Source organism: Phyllobates terribilis, unplaced genomic scaffold, assembly GCF_046119375.1.
Source record: "Phyllobates terribilis strain yellow unplaced genomic scaffold, ASM4611937v1 Scaffold_3__8_contigs__length_932513732, whole genome shotgun sequence".
In the NCBI taxonomy this organism is placed as follows: domain Eukaryota; kingdom Metazoa; phylum Chordata; class Amphibia; order Anura; family Dendrobatidae; genus Phyllobates; species Phyllobates terribilis.
In genome coordinates this window covers 891,900,539-891,924,124 of record NW_027362763.1, presented here as the reverse complement: position 1 = coordinate 891,924,124, position 23,586 = coordinate 891,900,539, and the positions used below count along the sequence as shown (strand labels likewise).

Here is a 23,586-nt window from a genome sequence, read left to right as displayed (position 1 = left end):
GTACAGCACAGTTTTAAAGCATACACAACCACAGGCTTTTCCTTCACAAGGACTCAATAGTACACAGCATTCTTTATCCTGCATGGAGGTGGAGGGGGGGGGGTTTGATAAGGGAGATGATCCCTATGACACGATTCCTTTCAGTCCTTATCTTTCTGCCCGATGATAGAGTTCCTGAACTAACAGTGCAGCGTATCTGACCTGAGTTGAGCTTCACCCTGGACTTGAATCCTGTTCTCTTTACTGCACTTCTGTGAGATACAGATCACACACACCAGTCTCCCTTTGGCTGCAGCCAGACAGTAAATAACTTCCCCACAATCCCCCTGGGACTCTGCTAAAACACTCCCCTTCTCCTGTGACTACGTTAACCCCTCTAGTTGCTGGATGCTTCTGGAGCACAACACTTCCTGTCTCCTGTGCTTGTGTTACTTCTAATAGTTGCTGGATGCTTTTGAGGCAACAGCACTACTTCTGCATGTCACATTATTATTATTCCAAGATCTATTGATTAAAATGTACTTTGTTCATGGGTAAACCCCTTTAAGGGTATGTTCACACAAAGCACTGACGTTCCTGGACAGTTGGAGCTGGGCCATAGTATGTAGTGAAATACAGCGGCCATGACATTCTCAGGTCCTCTTGGTTACGCTGTAGGTCCTCGGCTGTAGACAAGCATCTGTTTAGTTACACATTAAACGTGGTGATATACAGCTAGTGTAACAGTGATACTTGGCGAGTGAATGATATGGGCCATCTCAGGTATTCTGTACATCCCTCAAGCCTTATACAAGGGGTTGAGTTACGATCTGCCCTCGCTGGTTCTGTGAGGTGCTTTAGCTCCTGTATGCATGTTCTTTAGGTGTAATCCACCTACGGCATTAATCTCCAACCTATGGCTCTCCCACTATTTCCAAACTACAACTACCTGCATGCCATGCTTGCTGCAGGAATTCTGGAATTTGTGGTTTTCCAGTTGCATAGTTTCTTGACCACTGACCTGTACTATGTAAAATAGCCTGTATGATAGATTTGTGTGGTTAGACACTTCTGTGCTTCATTATATTGCATATCATATTCTATATAGTTCTGCAATTGATTTGGCATCTTAAATAGGGGTGTAAACATTTGTTATATAGCATTGTGCCCTGCTCTGCAAGGACGTATCACATATGCAGACGGCATTCCTGGAGACAGATCCTCCACATTCTCCTGAGTGGATCCTTTTTATAGAAACATGACCAGTTGTCCAAACGCTCGTTCTCACATTGCAGTCCCTCCCGACTGTTGTAGTTGTTCTCTGGTCTCATTTCTCTTCTACACGAAGAAGTGAGAGGGTCGTTACTAGACAGTGGGCATTAACTTGCTCATGGTTTTGCTTTTCCTGATGAGTACTTTCATGGTGCTGGCAGCAGCCATTGCTGATTTGGGTTCACATAAGATGGCAGAGGACAGCATTGAGGATTCGGAGCTTCCAGACTGCGACTGTGATGTCTCAAGGCAGGAATCTTGTTGTACTTTCCTTGCATGCCCGTTTTTAAGCGTTAATTATTGTTATTGCCATTGTAGTAAAAACAAAAAAGTGAACAAATTCCAGGAAACTTTTTGTGTTTTGGTTAGTTTTGTTGGTTTTTCATGCTTTTACATTCATACTGAATACAATACTGACAAATACGATACAAAATTTTAGGCTTTCTAGAAAAAAATGGCCACAAAATTGAATCCATGTGGTAATTTATAAATTAAATTTTTCATCTACTTGTATCATATGCATGATTAACCTGAAATGAGTCTGCATATTGGAGAGCCCTTCTTGTCATTGCCTTTGTGCTATTAGTTTTAACTGTTGACCCTGAATAAATATAAAGTCAAGCTGGTGTCCTTAGAGAACTTTATCCTCAACACATTACTTACTTGTGATTTAGTGGCGACTTATTTTAGTACAACAACTCTGTGCAGTTTTGTACTTTATGATTTCAGTGCCTGTGTGGGTGTATTGTAGACTAGAATTCAGCGCCATTATCTTGTATGAACATTCTATCTGTATATGCATGCGATATCACATATCCTGCCATGTGTCTGCAAGAAGTCACTTGGGCGTGAGAGCTGGAAAGTATGAATGACGAAGGGAAAAAAAGTGTTTGTGTGTATGTATATATATATATATCTATATATGTATATAATATATATATACATGTGTATATTTGTGTATGTGTCTATATATATATATATATGTGTGTTTGTATTTCTGTATGATGAAACAAAAAAGTATATATACTTTTAAATGTGTGTATATATATATATATAAGCATATATACTTATATGTGCGTGTTTACACACATATGTATACATATAAATATGTGTGTGTCTGTATGATGAAGGAAAAAAGTGCGTATGTATACAGTATGTGTGTGTGTGTGTATATATATATATATGTATATATATATATATATATATATATATATATGCAATGTATATGTATGTACGTGTATATATACATTACATATAAATTGCATATATATAAACAAAATCTAGTTGGTGATATGCACTATACCAGTCTGCAGCGGCATTGTTTGTCTTCAGCGTTGGGTTGGTGTTATGTTTTGTGTTGCCAGCCCCAAGCAACCAGTCTGTTGTCAGGAAAGCGGTGTATGTAGCAGTCTAAATATACCCTGACGAGGTTAGAGGTCCGCAATATGTATTGTACTGTAATACAGACATGGATTAGACAGGGCTGTGAAGTTGGAGTCGTGGAGTCGGTGTCCATTTTGGTGGAGTCGGTATAAAATGGACTGACTCCAACTCCTAAAATATATAATAAATTGGGTACAGTAGTTCAATACAGTTTGTGGGGAATATTTTTTCATAAGAATTTGGGAAAGTTATGAAATGTCCTATAAATGTCTGTCCTATTACTTATCTAAGGGTCTAGACTTTTAGCGGAGATGAATCTGTGCTACAGTAAATTTATCACTATGTATGAGGGAGTCGTGGAGTCGGAGTTGGAGTCGGTGTCATGGAAATTGAGGAGTCGGAGGTTTGGCTTACCGACTCCACAGCCCTGGGATTAGATAAGGTTACGCTTTTTGGGGCTCTTTTATAGCTAGAAATAGAATGTATTGTTATAGCCATGTTGGATTTGTGCAGGATGATATCATGATATGGTGATCATAAATCGTGATTGATTCTGCAGCTGCATTTGATCAATATCCGCTCTTGTCTGACACACCATAAAACTAGTGAGCAAATTTTCTTTAAACTTTAGTGCTGAGTGCTAATAAAAGTTAAGTTAGTAGAAATAGAGAGCCATTTTATTTCCTAAGGAAGAATAAAAAATGCTTCAAAATGTTTAAGAGGCGCATGCTGAAGTATAGTAAATCATGTTGGTAGCTCTGTGTCTTCATGTGAGGACAACACCTTAGTCAACAGGTGGGCATCTAAGTTTGAGACAATGACAGTGGCTTTTAACCACCAGCAGTTTGGAATATTGCTAGGACATTACTTCACTACCCAATCCACTGGGTTCATGTCACTTGCCTAGGGCGGCTGCCACTTGGATTTAGTAATTAGCATGGGTCACAGTGGTTGGACCTCCCATCGCCAGTCAGGTATTGGTTGTATATCATAGTACTATACCACTTAAGTCTTTTATGAAGCAGTCCTTTAGTGTGTTACTTATTATATGCTGTATGTAACATGTGTGATATTGAAAATGCTTAGGTTTCTCAACATGGTGTACAGTCATTTAGTTATGTAAAAGCATTTTTTTCCTCATTAAAGAGGATCTTTTACTAAATTTTTCATGTTGAACTGGACGCATAACGTAATAGTGGCTGCAGAGCAGAATAAAACGTTTTTATATTTTTTTATTTAGCCTCACTGTTGTGGAGATATTAGTATTTGGTGAATAATGTGCTATTTTTTTAAGTCAAAGTGGGTGCACTTTGATTGCTAATATCTCCATAACTAAGAGGCGAAATTAAAAAGAAAGAAAAGTTTTATTCTGCTATGTAGCCATTATTACCGTATATCGTATGTCCACCGCAACACAAAAAATGTGGTGAAAGGTCCTTTATAAAGGTTTGTTCACATTCTTCAAAGCAGGAACGCACCAATCCCTCACCACCTGATTCACTGATTGCTGGGGGCTGGCGCTCCTGGTTGAGTGACAGTTCAGCTCTGCTGCATTGCCACAGCATTGTGAGACAGGCTTAACTCCGCACCATAGGAAGCACATTGGTGGCCGAGATCAGAAGTTATCAGTGCTCTCCTTCGATACTGCCTAACATGGGCAGTGCTTACAAGCTCACTAGTAAAGAACTTGTAAGCACTGCTTATGTTTGCCAACTGCTGCTGTCTAGCTGTACCCTTGGGCAGCTTTAATTGGCAGGTATTCAAAAAGAATCCACAATTGCAATCCAGCACTTTTTATAAAATGATCCAGTTTCATTCTTCATATTTTGAAACATAGTGCAAACGTGGCACATACAGTATGACCTGCTCTCCTAACAATTCATATCACGTTCATGAAGAAACCTTTATGATACCCTCCATTTCTCACCTTTGGACTATGTTTTAACCTGCAAAGAATAAAAAAAAATTATTTCATGAAGAGTGCTGGAAGACGATTGGGGGTCATTTTGGAATCATTATGATTACCCCCATGGCCGGAAGGATCCTTTGCACTAGTGGTGGACTCCATTTGGCTCATGGTGCTGAGACTGTTATTACTTAGTTTTGTTAGATGGCAATTGCTAAGATGCTTAGGTGTGCAACGTGTACCTAAAAATATGCAAATAAGATCATGGGGATAACTAGTTAACAGATTATATCACATTAATGTATAAACTTTACTTCAAGCTTATTGTCTGTAGAGCTAATTGTTTTGATAATTTCTTAAATATTAAAGCGATTATTTCCACTCCCCAGAGTGAAGAAATTAAAGGAGACATTGCTTGCAGTGCAACAACTGGATAAGAACATGAGCAGCCTGAGAACATGGCTGGGTCATATTGAGTCTGAGCTGTCCAAGCCTATCGTCTATGAAACCAGCGATTCTGAAGAGATACAAAGGAAACTTAGTGAACAGCAGGTAAACCCTAAATAAGTATGGTACATCACTCCTGCCTAGAACAGGAGTGAAACGGTAAATAGCATTGGCTCCACATCAGGGAGGTCCAAGTGTACGAGCACACTTGACCGTCAATGTGCCAGCGTGGAACTAAGAAGCTGCTGAGTGGCCACCAGCCAAACAGGTATGTTCCTCTGATTATCCTGGATGAAGCAAGCTATGCAACACTAATCTTAAATGCATGGTGTACGAGGCTGCTGAATCATTGCATTCTTCATTTCTCCCCGGCATTTGTAATATTGTTCTCAGCTTGACGCGGATAAAAATATAATTTTATAGGATAATTAAACACCCTAAGCTGAATATACCACATTAGCCCTTAATTCCCTGTTATGTGTATTACACTAGCTATTTGTCCACCTGGTTTCAAATCCATCATTTAGAAGCTGAGCTGCTAAGGTTTTGTGCACCCTGTGCCCGAACCTTCACCCATTCGAAGGAATGTAGTGTTCGCTGCATGGTGGGTCTGAGGTCATGTGTTGACACACTTTTTTTTAACTATATAGGAAAGTGCTGCAGACTTATCTTATAGAGAGAATGTGTATCTGTACCAAATATTATTTTCCATATGTGTACAGCAAATGTTTTTTTCAATCAGACCCTATGGACAGAATGCCTATGTTGTGGCATATATCAGAGACTTCCATGGGAAAATTATGTTAGGAAATGTTCCCGAAATATACGAACAATGCAATGCTTGGGCACGATGTGCACTTAGCCATGACAGTACATACAAGTATCTGAGACACTAGGCCGTAATATCTAGGAATAAAAGTATTATAAAGGTTTTATGATGGTTGAATTTCACATACATATTGAAAGCACATTTTAATCTTGTGGTCCTCTTAGACAAGCACCATTGAGATTTAGGAATACCCCGCATACTGTACAGAAATTTGTGATTTTTGCATGGCAATAAGAGTGGAGTGAATGTCCTGTTTATATGCACTAATGGCATGTACAGTATGGTAGTCTCATTCTGAAGAATGTATGAGTATTATGATTACCAACAAGTGATCTCTATAAAAAAAATAATGGGGAAAACGCTTTGTAGGGTGTAATAATAATATTAGCAAATACCTAGAATTAGAAATGTAGTATAGTATTTTTGATTTGCTATGTCTCTTTCGTCATGTGCATTCATTACAGGACCTTAGGTATCCATGGTTACGACCACTAGCATCTAGCTAACTAACTATCACTATATCAGTGGTCGTAACCATGGATACCTAAGGTCCTGCAATGCCTGCACATGAGGAAAGAGACATAGCGAATCAGAATACTATACTACATTTCTAATTGGAGATATTTGCTAATATTATTAATATTACACCTACTACTTATTGGGATAGGATTTTGGAGATGGGAATATCCCTTTTAAGTATTGGTCCTTACCTTGAGTGGTTGTGTTCATAGCACAAAACCTAATAATGACTCTGTAGTTCCCTCACCTGGGACCGACCATGTCCAAAAGTAGAAGTCCAAGTTGGTTTTGGGCGTTATTGCCCCCTCCATTGGGACTGGTGAGGTCCAAAAGTGAAAGTCCTTATTGGTTTTGGGCGCTACTTTCAAATGTTCAAATAGATGGTAAACATGTATTATCATCATTATTTTTAGATCTCGAAGAGAAAGAGGTCAATTTGACCCTGAAATGCGTACACCTGTCAATAAAATATTATCAGTTAATATCAGAATCAAGTCTGGTGGGAGGTAGCTCAGCAGTCATCACTCTGATTTTTACTCCCTTGCACTATAGTGTTTTGAGACAACTATGTCACACAGGTATTAGGAAGATAGTAACTCATTTAACCTCAGATAGATACTGAAAATATTCAAGTTGAGCCATGCAGAAATATATTGGATTCAGGACTGTGTATCGTACAATGTAACATTTTTAGAAGAGTATTGGCCTGAGACTTAGCTACAAGATATGGGCTATGGAGGTCCTTGTCCTGATTGCTCTTTGCAACCTCTTGTGTCTATGGCTCGGTTTACTAAACATTGGACTAAGTCCAATAGAGATTCTTTTGACATGAAATGCTGAAGGACAGAACTGGACAAGTTCTAGCAGGATGAGAAATACCTTGGATGGAATTACTGTATGATATGTTTATTATGTCCTCGAAGTGTATGTTACTTTTATTACGTCTGTGAAGTGTACGTTCAGTTCAAGTGTTTAGTATTTAAATTATTATATCTGAGAAAATAGAAGATTGTGTATTTATAGTCACATGTGTCATGTTGTGGTGTCATTTTCATTAACTTGCTGAACTGGGAATCTACATGTGTAAATATGCATTAATATTCCAGTTATTTCAAGCTACTGATTTGATTGGGTGTTTAGAAGCTTCCATATGCATCCCTTTTCATGGTTAGGAAAATGTACACTTGATTGACACTATAGGTCATCTATTGCAGGAACTGCAGAGAGACATAGAGAAACACAGCACAGGCGTTGCTTCAGTTCTGAATCTCTGTGAAGTTCTTCTCCATGACTGCGATGCCTGTGCCAACGACACGGAGTGTGATTCCATCCAGCAGGCTACACGTAGTCTGGACCGTAGATGGAGGAACATCTGTGCCATGTCTATGGAAAGGAGACTCAAGTACGTAACACATGCAGCCGTGCATGCATGATTAGTAGACCCATAGCATAGCACTATTGCTACTCAAGTTTCCCAATTGCACCCCTGCCATAACCTTGACCCTCTGTTAGCCTTCACCTTTTCACACTCACTGCTTTCTTGTCTTGTGTGTTTCCCTTTTGCAAGTCCTTGAACCCTTCTATTGATGAAGCCTATAAGTGCATCATAATGTACTTGAAGATGTTTGCATTGTGATATTCTTGCTGTTATTCTGTCTGTCATTGTACACCAGTATGTTGGAATTGCCCACATGAACTCTAACCAGTTTCGATTTAGTATGGATGAAGAATTCTTCCTACATTGACTTCTTTGTTTTTAAGGTGACAATTGATGAGTACCATGAATAATTTTGATCAACTTTCGGTGGGACTGGCCAACCATCTGTTATGTATGTTGGTCCTCCCGGCTCTCTGCAACAGATGATGTCTCTGGAGAGAAGGATGGCATGTTGAATTACAATACCCAATTCTGTTGTGTTTCTGGGAGATAAACCACCACCAAAGGTGTCTGGTAGAAGCACTTAGTTGAGCATGTTTGTCTATGGAGGAGTCAGTCAACCACTGTGTAAGATGTAGCTGACCAATATATAAGATTTATTGGCCCTATTTGAAGTCTCCATTAGCAGTTCCATAAAATATAGATGCAAATAGCACAGCATGTAGTGGTGTAAAGGATCCATACATGCTTCATACAACAGATCTGGCACAGGATCATGACTTCCTTGAACAATGCTTCCAACTCAAATGTGAACGTTACCTAAGCTCTATGAAAGTGCTTTAATTTTACCTACGTGTAGAACAAGCGCTGTGTATACAGATTAGGGAGCAGTAGCTACTGGGCCCTAGGAGACTCAGTCAGCTCTGATATTTAGGCAGGAGGCTGAATTTCCACTGTAACTGGTGATGATACACCAGCCCCAGTTACAGAGGAAATAAGCAATAAAAATAATGTACCAATATGTTAAAAAAACACTCTCCTCTCCCGTATGGTCTTAAAATACAATGTGTGAAATGAAGTTAATTAAAAAAGCAAAATAAATAAATAAATAAGTTTAAAAAAAAGGGCACTGTAAAACTGTAAGTTCAAATCGCTGTTTTTAGCCTTCCTCCTACCCCAAAAATGTGTCCAATATATAAAAATAATATCTGTGGAAAGAAAACACGATTTACAATGTTTTTAGCAGTCCTTTGTGATCGTTAAAAAAATGAATGTGTGAAAATTAGACACGTATTTCCTATTTTTCTTTACATTTTTCCCCGATATCGGCAAGAAAAGGAATAAAAGGAATATAAAAAAAAGACATAAAAACTAAGGTTTTGCGAAAAAAAGGCAAAAATTATTTGAATACCCGAACGAGAACATTTTTTTCAAGTGAATATATGAAAAAGCCTGAAAATCTGCCTGGTTAGGAAACAGGGAGAAATGGTCCTGAACTGGTTAAAGTTTCAAGTGACTTGTAGTATATTATGTCTTGTATAATGAGCACGTTTTCTGTCCACATTTACAATGATGGTATGCAAGGCAATGATGAGACAGACCTGCTATTGTAAATGTAATGTGGATAGGGCAGTCCAACACGCACTATGCCAATGTGGGCACCGGCTGCGCAGCAGAATAAACAGTGTGACACTGGCATACCTGCTTCGTGCATTCACTCCATTCAGCGAGCTCCAGCATGTTATAATGTCCCTTTGTTCGGTCCTCAGTATACTGCTTCAGCTAGGAAGCAACTGGTTTAATCCAGCAGAAGCAGTTGTACGTCTCTCTGGTGTGAATGGCATGGCCTGGCTTGCCGCCACAAGTTTTTTTATTCCTTCTCTGCCCCATCTGTTGCTTGTAAATCATTCAGTAGCAGACATGTGTCTGTATTATGACTTGAGCAGGTAAGGTTTGCGGTTGTCACTTGCCATGCTGAAGTGTCATAGTGACAAAGCTGCTTCTTCTGCCTGTAGAATTGAAGAGACCTGGAGACTGTGGCAGAAATTCCTAGACGATTTTTCACGGTTTGAAGACTGGCTGAAAATTTCTGAACGGACCGCCGCTTTCCCGAGTTCTTCTGGTGTGCTCTACACAGTGGCCAAAGAAGAGCTGAAGAAATTTGAGGTCATTTCACATTCATTAAAATTTTTAAAAAATGACAATAGCAAGACGAAATTACGTGTAAATACTTCAAAAGCAAAAGTCAACTCCCAGAAAAAGATACAAGTGTGTGTGAATTGTGTATGAGTCAGTGTGATGTGAGGCACATGAAGATGTCATCCACTTTGTATCACAGCTGTCTTCTGCTTCCCCAGCTGCTACCACCCAGACGCCTGTTCTTTTCTATAATTGCTCCTTATTTCAGGAACAGCTGATAGTAAAAGATTTGTTTTCATGCCTTTATACAGTATATATATAATATGTGAATAGGAGGTACTGATCGTATCCAAATAGTATTCCCACATATCTCAGAGATGTAGTCACTGTGACATCTCCTGTAGATCCATCAGTGCCTTGGTTCAATATCTTTTGTAGATGTCAGGCCGTGCAGTTGTAATGATATATGTGTAAGAAAATCAGTGTTGGATCAGTTTATTTTATACTGAATATTACAGAAATAGGCTAAAGAAATGCATAAAGTATGTAGCACTTACTCTACACCAGGGGTGCACAATCTGCGAGAGCACATTGTTTGCAGCCTCCAACCATTTCTGACTCCTCTGTATTCTCTAACTCTCAAGCTATGAGGATATCTGCATTCATTGTATGGTCATCTTGACTCCTTTTTTCTGGGGTCCTAATTACTGAAGCAGAGGACCCTCTTTGTCTACAATAGTGGAAGTTCCAGAAATGGAACCAACCACTTATTAGGTCATGCAATATAGAGTACTTACATAGTTACATAGTTAGTAAAGCCGAATAAAGACTTGCGTCCATCAAGTTCGACCTGTTAGTTCTGTAATTGCTAAAGTTGATCCAGAGGAGGGCAAAAACCCCAAATGATTTAGCCAATCTTCACCTGAAGAAAAATTCCCTCCCGACTCTGAAACCAGCAGTCAGAATAAATCCCTGTATCAACCTACTATTTTATTCTATTTTTAAGTATATGCAGAAATCTGCCTGGTATCTAGAAAAGCATCCAGTCCCCGCTTGAACTGGTTTAGTGAATCCGACATTACAGTCTCCTCACTCAGTGAATTCCATATTCTCACTGCTCTTACCGTAAAGAACCCCTTCCTATGCTGGTGCTGAAACCTTTTCTCTTCCAGTCTTAGTGAATGCCCTCTTGTTACCGTAATATCCCTCCTTTTGAACAAATCCCGGGCAAGATCTCTATACTGTCCCCTAACATATTTGTACACATTTATTATGTCCCCCCTCACCCTTCTCTTTTCCAGGCTGAATAGTCCTAGTTTTGCCAACCTCTCTGGGTATTGCAGTCCCTCCATTCCCTTTATTAATTTTGTTGCCCTCCTTTGTACCTTTTCCAGCTCATTTATATCCTTTCTATATATTGGGGCCCATAACTGAGCACAGTATTCCAAGTGTGGTCTGACCAGTGCTTTGTACAGTGGAAGAACAATGTTCTCATCCTTTGCAGCTATACCTCTTCTGATACATCCCATTACCCTGTTTGCCCTTACAGCAGCGGCCTGACTTTGGGCACTCCAATTTAGTTTGCTATCAATCAAGATGCCCAAGTCCTTCTCCATCTCTGAATTCCCCAATGATTTCCCATTCAGTGAGTACTGGTGACTTCCATTTTTCCTTCCCATATGTATGACCTTACATTTCTCCTCGTTAAACCTCATTTGCCATTTAATGCTCCACCTACCCAGCTTATCCAAATCCCTCTGTAGGTCTTCACTATCCTCTTTTGTATTAATTGTTTTACATAACTTTGTGTCATCTGCAAATATTGATATTTTACTATTTATCCCGTTGACTATGTCGTTAATAAAGATATAAAATAACATTGGGCCTAGTACAGACCCCTGTGGTACCCCACTAGTGACGCTTACCCAATCTGAGTATATTCCATTTATAACCACCCTCTGCCTTCTATCCTTTAGCCAGTTAGCTACCCACTTGCAGACATTTTCCCCCAGCCCCATCATTCTCATTTTGTGTACCAACCTATTATGTGGCACGCTATCGAACGCTTTTGAGAAGTCGAGATACACGACATCCACTGGTTCCCCCTGATCTACTCGAGAGCTAACCTCCTCGTAGAAGTCAATCAGGTTTGTTTGGCAGGAGCGATTCCTCATGAATCCGTGTTGGTTCGGGGTTAATAGATTATTAGCGTCAAGATGCTCCATGATTGCCTCATTAATAAAGCCTTCAAAAATTTTGCCCACAACGGACGTCAGACTCACCGGCCGATAGTTTCCGGCGTCACTTTTCGCTCCCTTTTTGAATATGGGCACTACATTCGCCTGTCGCCAATCAAGTGGTACAGACCCAGTCTCAACAGAGTCCTTAAATATAAGATATAACGGTCTGTCTATCACATTACTTAGTTCCCTTAGTACCCGTGGGTGTATGCCATCAGGTCCTGGTGATTATATATACCTCTGATCAGAATATCCCGTCAAATTTTATGCGGCCCTTGGGAGTGGTACAATCACAAAATTTGCCACTCCAACCGAAGAAGGTTGTGCACCTCTGCTCTACACAGTCCTTGTAGGGATGCTTCATTGACATATGAATATATGTTCTAGGCTTTCCAGAGACAAGTTCACGAGAGTCTTACACAGCTAGAGCTTATAAACAAGCAGTATCGCCGCCTGGCTCGGGAAAATCGCACAGACTCTGCATGTAAACTGAAGCAGATGGTTCATGAAGGAAACCAACGGTGGGACAATCTACAGAAAAGGGTCACCTCCATTCTCAGAAGGTTGAAGGTTTGTTTTACATAAATGTATAAATGCTATCTGAAGCCAATAATTAATTTGTTAGCCACAACGGACTGATCAGTTATCACTGTTAATTCAAGGCTAATGAGCTTACTGTCACAAAACTCATTACAATAATTTTGAGTAGTTGGCACATTGAACACATATGTGGATTGATAAATAGCAAAAGGTTTTTAAAGTGCTGTCCTAGCCTAAACAGCTTTTCACTTATCATCTGGATAGGTGATAGCTGTTAAATCATTGTGTGTCCCTAGACTGGGGCATCACAATGGGTAAGTAACCATTGACCCCATTCTATTCTGGTTCACTCGTGGCCACAAAACTACAGCCAGAAGGAGTAGAGTCAACCAGCTGGTTGTGATGGTGCTCTGCGTCTTTACTAAAATATATGACACACCGGTGAAGATGAATGAGTATGGAAGGTATCTAGCATCAAAGAGCGAAACAAAGCATGCATGATCTGCCACTCTACTCCTGGCAGCAGTATTGTGGTAAAGGAAGGGAACACAAGTCCTCAATTCTGAAGATCAGTGGGGATCCCAGCCTAGGATCCACACTAATCTAACAGTTATCATCTATCCAGTGGATAAGAGATAACTTTAGACTGGAATACCTCAACAGAACCGAAATTTGATGCTTGTTTTTATATAATTGGATGTAGAACGGTAAGATACTCTATGCCGTATACTCAAGTAATTGATTTATCTCTTTCAATCTCTGTTGCATACATAAATGTTATTGCCCAGTAACCATTAATCACTCCTCGTTGGTGCCTTTACAGCATTTTATTGGTCAGCGAGAAGAATTTGAGACTGCTCGTGACAGCATTTTGGTATGGTTAACAGAAATGGACCTTCAGTTAACAAACATTGAACATTTCTCTGAATGTGATGTGCAGGCAAAGATAAAGCAGCTGAAGGTAAGCAGTGAATATGAGCAGTATCATTTTAGTCACAGAATTTTGCTTCTGGCGCTGATTCCACTTATGCAGAGGGGATCAGTGTGGTAAAATATACTGTATATGCTTGTATATAAGCCGACTTGTTCAGCACATTTTTTATGCTAAAAAAACTCCCCTCGGCTTATACTCAAGTGAAGGTCCCACTTACATTCCGGCTGTGGATGGTGGGTTGAGGGGAGTGGCGGCGGAAGAGCGGAGCACAGGCAGTAGCGGTAGCCGGCTCCTGCAGCGATCACATGTTCGCGCTACTAAAGAGAATGAATATTCACTCCTCTCCTCGCCAATGGGAGTGGAGAGGAGTGAATATTCATTCTCCTTAATAGCGCACACTGTCAATTGCAGCCACCAGCTCCAACAGCGGTTCAGCGATCCTCTGTGCCCGCTAATAGAGAGTATGAATATTCATTCCTCCCCACTCCCATGGACGTGGAGAGTAGTGAATATTCATTCTCTTTAGTAGTGGGCACACAGGATCGCTGAGCAGCAGCTGGAAGCCTGGCTGCTACTGACCGTGTGCGCTATTAAGGACGCAGCGCTGGAGCAGAGGGAAGGAAGGTGAGTAGAATTGTTTATTTTATTTCAAGTGTGCAGTCATGGGGGGGCTGTGCATACCTGGATTGGGTATGAGGGGGCAATGCATACCAGGATTGGTGATGAGCGGGCCATGCATACCAGGATTGGGGATGATTGGACCATGCATACCAGAATTGGGTCTGAGGGGCCATGCATACCAGGATTGGGGATGAGGGGGCCATGCATACCAGGATTGGGTCTGAGGGGGCCATGCATACCAGGATTGGGGATGAGGGGGCCATGCATACCAGGATTGGGGATGAGGGGGCCATGCATACCAGGATTGGGGATGAGGGGGCCATGCATACCAGGATTGGGTATGATTGGGCCATGCATACCAGGATTGGGGATGAGGGGGCCATGCATACCAGGATTGGGGATAAAGGGGCCATGCATACCAAGAATGGGTATGAGGGGGCCATGCATACCAGGATTGGGGATGAGGGGGCCATGCATACCAGGATTGCGGATGAGGGGGCCATGCATAGCAGGATTTGGGATGATTGGCCCATGCATACCAGGATGGGGAAATTTACCAGTAGCTGCTGCATTTCCCACCCTAGGCTTATGTTCCAGTAAATAAGTTTTCCCAGTTTTTTTGTGGTAAAATTAGGTGCCTCAGCTTATATTCGGGTCGGCTTATACTCGAGTATATACAGTAATAATTGTTACTCTCTCTTTCTCTGGGGAACTGAGCATGACCATATATCACCTGGTTACCTTTGAATTCATAAGGCACCCTTTAGTACTGCGGACACACTGGTAGTCTCCCACAGTGATAACCACTAATTGTGGGTTATACTAATTAGACCCCTAGCGATCAAATCATCATCTGGTAGGCTGCCAAATAAAATCATTCCAATGATACAATTTCACACTATTATCATGTGTAAGTTACACATAGACATAACTGCATTTGTGATTTTGCCTTTTCTTTGTATATTATTATATCGGTATCGGTTCAGTTTAGAATACTCTAGATTTAGCTGCATGCCTAAAAAAATTACAGACTCCATGTGAGATCAGGATTAGATACACTAAACAGCCATAAGAAATGTCAAATGAAAACTATAGATGACTTAGATACATGTGAGCTGATGATCTGTAACCACTATGAATGAAAGGGCATTATAATAGGCATAACCCCTTTGTGACAGATAAGAAATTTCTATTGCTCAAAATCTGACACCACATTTGTAAGCAAACTTCTATTGGTGTGAATGTCATGTTAGATTTCAGAAAAATTGGTGGTAATAGTGACCCCGCTGCTGAGATTTGAAGAATCTCAGAGGATGAAGATAATTTCAGTAGTTTTGTTAGACGTTTCAAGGTCGAACAGACCTCTTCCTCAGGTCAACTACATATAAATACTACTTGTGTAAAAGGTTTTTAAATTAACAAATGAAGTTGCACTCTGTAGTGCTATAGCATGTAAACATGAAATATATGAAATTTGAATAGCATTATTGCTCTAGATAATAGGAAAAAATAGAGACACTTGGCACATAATTTGTCCAATTCATGCATGCCGAGCAGCCAACGACAAGGCGTTCTCCTGTTGCTGGGATCTATCTAATGTGAATCCTCTCCTAATGCTTATACAGTGAAGGAAATAATTATTTGATCCCTTGCTGTTTTTGCAATTTTGCCCACTGACAAAGACATGAACAGTCTATAATTTTAACGGTAGGTTAATTTTAACATTGAGAGATAGAATATCCAAGAAAATCACATTTTATAAATTAGATAATTTTTTTGCATTTTGCAATGAGAAATAAGTATTTGATCCCCTACAGACCAGTAAGACGCTCCTAATCAACTCGTTACCTGCATTAAAAACAGCTGTCTTAATAGTCACCTGTATAAAAGACATCTGTCCACAGACTCAATTAATCAGTCAGACTCTAACCTCTACAACATGGGCAAGACCAAAGAGCATTCTAAGGATGTCAGGGACAAGATCATAGACCTGCACAAAGCTGGAATGGGCTACAAAACCATAAGTGCGACCTGGGTGAGAAGGAGACAACTGTTGGTGCAATAGTAAAAAAATGGAAGAAATACAAAATGACTGTCAATCGACAGCGATCTGGGGCACCATGCAAAATCTCACCTTGTGGGGTATCCTTGATCATGAGGAAGGTGAGAGATTAGCCTAAAACTACACGGGGGGAACTTGTTAATTATCTCAAGGCAGCTGGGACCACAGTCACCAAGAAAACCATTGGTAACACATTACGCCTTAAAGGTTTAAAATCCTGCAGTGCCCGCAAGGTCCCCCTGCTCAAGAAGGCACATGTGCAGGCCCGTCTGAAGCTTGCCAATGAACACCTGGATGATTCTGTGAGTTATTGCGAGAAGGTGCTGTGGTCAACTGGCAATGCCCTTCAAAACCCACCCGTTCCCCTTCCCCCCGCCCATTACACTCCCAAAAACCATATGGCAAAGACAAATTTTATTACAGACCGCATATTATCATATAGCTTATCTAACTGTTATAGCATTGATAATTTGATCCATGGATACAGAACATAATATCTAATAGTCAGTGATTAGTTAAGTAGAACCTGAGAGACCACAACATTTCAAACTCAATTGATATTTAAAATGGACATAATATGGTAACCATGAAACATGCTCCATTTACCCCAAATTTTATCAAATTTACGTATAGCCTTCCACTTTTTGTACACTCCCTCTTCTAATCTTAATAAAAACCGCATTCTATCCAAGAATTCCTGGAACCTGAGAGGGGAGGGATCCAGCCAATGTGCAGCTATAAGCTTTCTGACCTGGTATAGAGTCCTCTTAACGGCTATTATTTCATCCTCTTCACATCCTATTATTTCTACATGGCCCAACACACACACACTTTAGGATATAAGGGTAGATTACACTCAAACACATTATTAATGTACTGCACACACTCATTCCAGAATACAGCGACCCTCCTACACGTCCACATCATATGCATCATCTGCTCCTTCCTCTCCACATTTTGGACACACACTGTCATTCCTTGCCCCAATGCGCTGTAAAAATTTGGGAGTTCTATATACCCTATGTAATAAGTACAACTGTGAGAGTCTATGTGCCTCACATGTAGATAGTATCGGAACGCTCCCCACCACATCTTCCCATTCTTCCGAGGTTATAGTACCAATGTCACGTTCCCACCTCTCCTTAACATTTAAGGGTCTGTCCCACTGAAATTGCTGCATAAGTATCCCGTAGATTCTGGAAATCAATCCCTTCCCATCTCTATGGCATAATAATGTGTTAAACAGTAGATGATGTTGAATTTTACTCTGCATATGTCGCGGCTGTACAAACCATGCATGCCTCATTTGGAGATAAAAGTAGAAACTAGTTTGTGGAATACAGTATTCTTCTTTCAGCTGTTGGAACGATTTAAATATTTCCCCCTCTAATATTTGCGCCACATTAGTTATTCCCAATTTTTCCCATATTTCGAATCCTTTCAATTTATGGATCTCTGGAAGGCCCGCATTATGCCACAACGGGGTAAACGGGGTAAAGCCTTCTATTCCCAACAACAGTTTGATTTTCTGCCACGTTTTCCCCATAAGTGCTAGGGTCGGAAGATGCCGCCTAGCATCCCACCCCGAGATTCCCGTTTCTAGAAAGGAGGTAATTGGCAAATCGTGTGTGAGTAGACGTATCAGTTTATCTAGGATCCCCTGGATTAACCAGAGTTGTTGAGTCTGAGAGGCTAGAAAATATATCCATGGATTAGGTGCGACTAGTCCCCCCTGATCTTTGGGCCTTTGAAGTGTATTCAAGCTGATTCTGGCCACCCCTTTTTTCCAGATCAATTCCCGAAATAGTGCTTGAAATTTATAAAATATTCTTATGGGGATCCAGACCGGTGAATTATGAAGGATATATAATAATTGGGGCATTAACACCATTTTAATTAAGTTAGTTCGACCTACTACTGATAGGGGGAGTTTGCTCCAAGTATTGGCCTTTTGTTGAAATCTGGTAAGCAGTTCAAGTAAGTTTAAAGGAATGTAATCTCCGAAAGATGTGGTCACTCTAACTCCGAGATATTTAAATTCTCGTACAATCTTCAAGCAAGTATCCCATGCCCTAGTATTCAGAGACAAACTATCCACCGGCATAGGAACTGATTTATCCCAATTAATCCGTAGGCCAGAATGATCTCCAAACTCCCTTATTAAATTCATAGCCGTCGTTAGAGATTGCTCTGTGTCGCCCAAAAACAACAGAAGGTCATCGGCGTATAGGGCCACCCGCTCCTCCAGTGTTTTATAGCGGAACCCCTGTATTTCGCTGCTGGAGCAAAGCTTAACAGTCAACGGCTCCATAGCCAGGGCGAACAGTAAGGGAGACAACGGGCAGCCCTGACGCTTGCCTCTGCCCATTTCAATGCTACCAGAAAGATTGTCATTAATTTGAATCCGAGCTACCGGATTGTTATACAGAAGCCGCAGCCAGGCCCGAAATCCAGTACCAAACCCCATCTTTCTCAAAACAGCCCATAAATACTCCCATTCAAAAGCCTTAGCGGCATCAAGTGATAGCACTGACCTACCACCCGCATTTTGTGACTGCATTTGCAGATTAAGAAAAAGCCGACGCAAGTTAATTGCCGTCGACTTGGCCGGTATAAACCCAGTCTGGTCTTCTGCAACCAAATGTGTGATAACCGCCACCAGTCTGGTAGCCAAGACCTTAGCTAAAATTTTTACATCTACCGAGAGTAAGGATATTGGCTTATATGATTCCCGCCTCAAAATCTTAATGATTTAGAGATGATCTGCAAAGAGGAGTGGACCAAAATTCCTCCTGACATGTGCACAACCCTCATCATCAACTACAAAAAAACGTCTGACTGCTGTGCTTGCCAACAAGGGTTTTGCCACCAAGTATTAAGTGTTGTTTGCCAGAGGGATTGAATACTTATTTCTCACTGTAAAATGCAAATAAATGTATCTAATTTATACAATGCGATTTTCTTGATTTTTTTGGGGGATATTCTGTCTCTCAATGTTAAAATTAACCTACCCTTAAAATTATAGACTGTTCATGTCTTTGTCAGTGGGCAAACTTACAAAAACAGCAAGGGATCAAATAATTATTTCCTTCACTGTATGGCACGACGGCAGCTTTGAATCCACACTTAAAAATGCATTTTTTTCAGGCTCTCCCTAGAAGTCTGTAGGAAAAAATACACCAAAAAAACAGTCTCACATCGTCTTTAAATGCAGAATGGTCACGAGTTTTCACAAAATCACATCCACTTTCCTTGAACTGTTAAACAGCAGATTTACAACATAAAAGTGAAGCAGAAAAAATGCCACTTGACCTTTAGCTGATATTTTCTTTTAGTGCATGGTACTACCATAACTCCAAGGCAGGACATCCCCTGTCCTGGTCAGATCTGTCCTTTTCACTATTTATTCTATCACTTGTATGTTCATGCTTCCTGCACTTCAAAAACATCTCCAGAACCTGACCTTTTCCTGCTGTGGAAACAGTCAAAACTCTTATTGTTGCTTTAATTTATTCTCCTCATTGCTAATATGTCTTCCCCTCACTAAACTCTTCTTTTTCAAATCGAGCCAGGCTCATATTTTGCATAGGAGGAAAACAAGAGTTGATGCTACTAATAAAATATCAATTTTATTTAATATATATTAAAAACATATAAAGACAGGAAAACATTGATCAATAGTGACTAGAACAAGCGGGCAAATTACTATATTAGTGAAAAGATCCCGGAAAAATAGGGTCAATTATGTTGCCACGCTGCAATTGTAAATGTTAGCATAGAAAAGGTAATCAGGTCCTTCAAAAGTATCCTAAGACAGTGAAAGTCTTACCCAGAAGCAAGAGGCACTCTTTGTATGATACCTTATTCCAGCACATTATAAATTGTATCTCCATGTGCTGTCTGGGCGTTGGCAGCAGACATTGAAAGTTGAGTGCCTGTTACAAAAATGCAAAGACAGACTATCTCCAGGTTATTGTCAGCAGACATTAGTAGTAGAGTGCCTATTGCATAAATCTCATATAAGTCAAATGCAAAAGACACTCCATTTGCTATGCATAAATTATAACATGTAAGTATCCATTGCTTAGACCTAGGCGGCAACTCGACCCAATCCCCCAACGCACGTTTTGCGTATGTTGCTTCCTCAGGGAGCGTGATTTTTTGCCCATATTTTCCTCGTATTTTGCCTGAGCGAGTCACTGCATAGGCTGTCCTTTCACATTAAGATATAACTTAAACATATCACACTTGCCCAGAAAGCTCCACATTGCTGCACCGCCCTATATCTCCTCCCTCATCTTTCTCCACCCTATCCATGTTCTCCGTCATAATAATAATTAACATCCTTCATAATCCAAATTTCACTCTTCTGTGTCCAAGATTTTTCTTATGCTGTACCTGTCCTTTTGAATACAATACTCAGACGATCAAGTTTATTCCCAACATCCAGAGTTTTAAGTGTGGCCTAAAAACACATCTATTTAGGCAGATCAAGTCATACCCCACTCGGACTCCTTTCCTTTTACTTCCCTTCTACATTATTATTTCTTTTCTTTTGACAGTACCCCCTCTCATCCCTTACACGTCAATGCACTCTCCATCTGTGCATACACAGATACTGGTGGGAAGACTGGCTCATCCACCTTTATGTGTATAAGCCTAGAAGATGTGTGGACCCTTGTGTGACTGCCGACTTATGAATCCCCCCAGCGCAGGCACTGTGTGCTGCGGGGATTCACCGGTATATGATCTGGGACTGAAGGCTATGTATACGATATACATACCCCCAGCCATTCAACGCTGCCTTGCTCCATACACTTGTATTGAGCGAGGCCACACCCCATCTAGTGACGCAGACGGCAAATGGGCGCGTCCGACTAGAAGGTACGGCCTTGCTCAATACAAGTGTATGGAGCGCGAGGCTGCTCCCACTGGCCGGGGATATGTATAACACATACATACCCTCCATTACCGGGTCTCATACCGGCGAATCTCTGCAGCACACGGTGCCTGCGGTGGGGGGATTCATAAGTCTGCAGTCACACAGAGTGACTGCAGGCTTATCACTTTTGACCAGACAACCCCTTTAAGACAACTGGTAGATCTGCAGCAGATAAAACTATGATTTTATCAAAACTGTAGTAAGCAACCCAGTAAGTGATACATCGGAGGAATCATTGTCTCTGCCCTTACATCATGCTGCTCTCAGATTGGGCATGAAAAAAAGCGTTGACAGATTCCCTTTAACTGTTTAGGTCTGATACATAGACCTGAACATCATATGATTTATTGCAGATTACCTATATAATAAAGTCCAAAATTTACATCAAGGAGTGCTAAGTTCTCCATAATTATCTATTCCATTTCAGGGACGTCTCACAAAATCATTGTGCTTTTTTCTCAGGCCTTTCAGCAAGAAATAGCATTAAACAGCAATAAGATTGATCAAATTATTACCCAAGGAGAACAACTTCTGGAAAAGAGTGAGCCTTTAGATGCAGCTGTTATTGAAGAAGAGCTGGATGAACTCCGCAGGTACTGCCTAGAAGTCTTTGGCCGCGTTGAGCGATATCACAAGAAGTTAATTCGTCTTCCGGTAAGTTTAATTATTGTTTTGAAAACTGCTCATCTAGTACCATAAAGTGCCTGTAAATAATAAGATATGAGGGCGACGGCAGAGAAAATTTCCACCCAGGATTCTTGATGCTTGGTGTGGTTGCCATCATTGTTGGTGATTGCAGTGAGTCATATAAATACTTATTTAAAGGTAGATTTGGCTTTATGTCAAGTTGCTTTATTATGATACACAGTATGTGAAAGCTAATATTCCATTCCATTTTCATTCTCCAAATTTTAAAGGGGTTTTTCAGGACATTGATATTTAGGTTAAGTCATTCTTATTAAATCGGTGTGAGACTGACACCCGACATCCCCAATGATCAGTTGAGTGCCGCTCCTAAAGTGATCGAATGTAAACATTGTACTGAGCGGAAACAGCACAGCTCCATACAAAGAGTAGTGGCTGTTCTCTGGTACTGCAGCTCAGTGGGAGCTGAACTGCGATACCCAAGAACAGCCATTACATTCTAGAAAAGACCTATAACACTCACAGGTTAGCCAAATCAATTATTTCCAACCTCTCTAATCCTTTTTTCCTCTTTTGTTTCCTTTAGTTAACGGATGATGAGCATGACTTCTCCGATCGAGAAGTGGATGGTGATGAAGCAGCAGAGCTTTCTGATCTTCCATGGCACACTAAAGCAGCTGGTGGCTCACCTTCACCTCTACCCTCGTCAAACCACTCATTGTCACTAATTGTTCCTATGAGGAGTGAAAGATCAGGCCGGGATACTCCTGCAAGTGTGGACTCTATACCCCTGGAATGGGATCATGATTACGACTTTAGTCGTGACTTAGAAACCGCGATTTCTCAAGTATTGCACTCAGATGAAGAAGATGATGAACATGTCAAGAATTACTTCTCTCAAGGAGCCACAGGTTTAGCTGGTATTGATCTTTTTTACTGTTTTTTATATTAGTTCTTATCTGCACATACTATACTTTAATGCATATGATTAATTGAAATAAAATTACCATTTTAGAGCTGTTGACGTTTACAGCCCTCTTTAAGTTTGTTGTTCCTCCAAGATAAAACATTTGTGAGGATCTACTATTGCTCCATCATAGGGTCATTTTGGGACACTCCTATTATCTCTGAATGCCCTTTGGGGTATTTAAAGGGTTACTCCCTTCCTTAGAATTTAATACTATCCATAGGATAGCCGGTAACTGATCAGTAGGGACCTGAATGCTGGGATGCCCACCAATCCCAAAAAAATGGTTCTCAAACAGGATTACCCCACCTGAATAGAACGGCGGATGAACATGCGCATCACCGCTCAATTCATTCTCTTTGGGACTGACAGAAAAAGTTGTGAGACTCAGCTATCTCCGGCAGTCCCACAGAGAATGAACTGAGAGGAGGTGCACATGTCCGACCACCGCTCGAATCAGATAAGGTATTTCAGAAGCCTTTCTTGGGGTCCCAGTTGACAGACCCAGACTGATCAGCAAGTTATCACCCATCCTATGGATCAGGACTGTGGAGTTGGTAAGCCAAACCTCCGACTTCGACTCCTCAATTTCCATGACTCCGACTCCACGACTCCGACTCCCTCATACATGGCTCATGTTTAAGTGATAAATTTACTGTAGCACAAATTAATCTCAGCTAAAAGTCTAGACCTTTAGATCAGGAATAGGACAGACATTTATAGGACATTTCATAACTTTCCCAAATTCATATGAAAAATATTCCCCACAAACTGCATTGATCT

General features: G+C 40.7%; 1 protein-coding gene across 19 annotated transcripts in view; it reads left to right on the top strand.

The window, feature by feature from the left end:
* SYNE1 (spectrin repeat containing nuclear envelope protein 1) overlaps window positions 1-23,586 on the top strand; it is a 613,834-nt gene that overhangs the window by 563,917 nt on the left and 26,331 nt on the right. For 18 of the 19 annotated variants that reach the window (XM_073672712.1, XM_073672713.1, XM_073672718.1 and 15 more), the window contains 7 exons: window positions 4,930-5,092; window positions 7,550-7,737; window positions 9,729-9,879; window positions 12,480-12,662; window positions 13,456-13,593; window positions 21,654-21,845; window positions 22,423-22,756. In XM_073672712.1, coding sequence (XP_073528813.1) covers window positions 4,930-5,092; window positions 7,550-7,737; window positions 9,729-9,879; window positions 12,480-12,662; window positions 13,456-13,593; window positions 21,654-21,845; window positions 22,423-22,756 — 1,349 coding nt within the window. Of the gene's footprint in view, window positions 1-1,296; window positions 1,501-4,929; window positions 5,093-7,549; window positions 7,738-9,728; window positions 9,880-12,479; window positions 12,663-13,455; window positions 13,594-21,653; window positions 21,846-22,422; window positions 22,757-23,586 lie in introns of those variants that run through there. The other variant, XM_073672728.1, reaches the window with a different exon arrangement.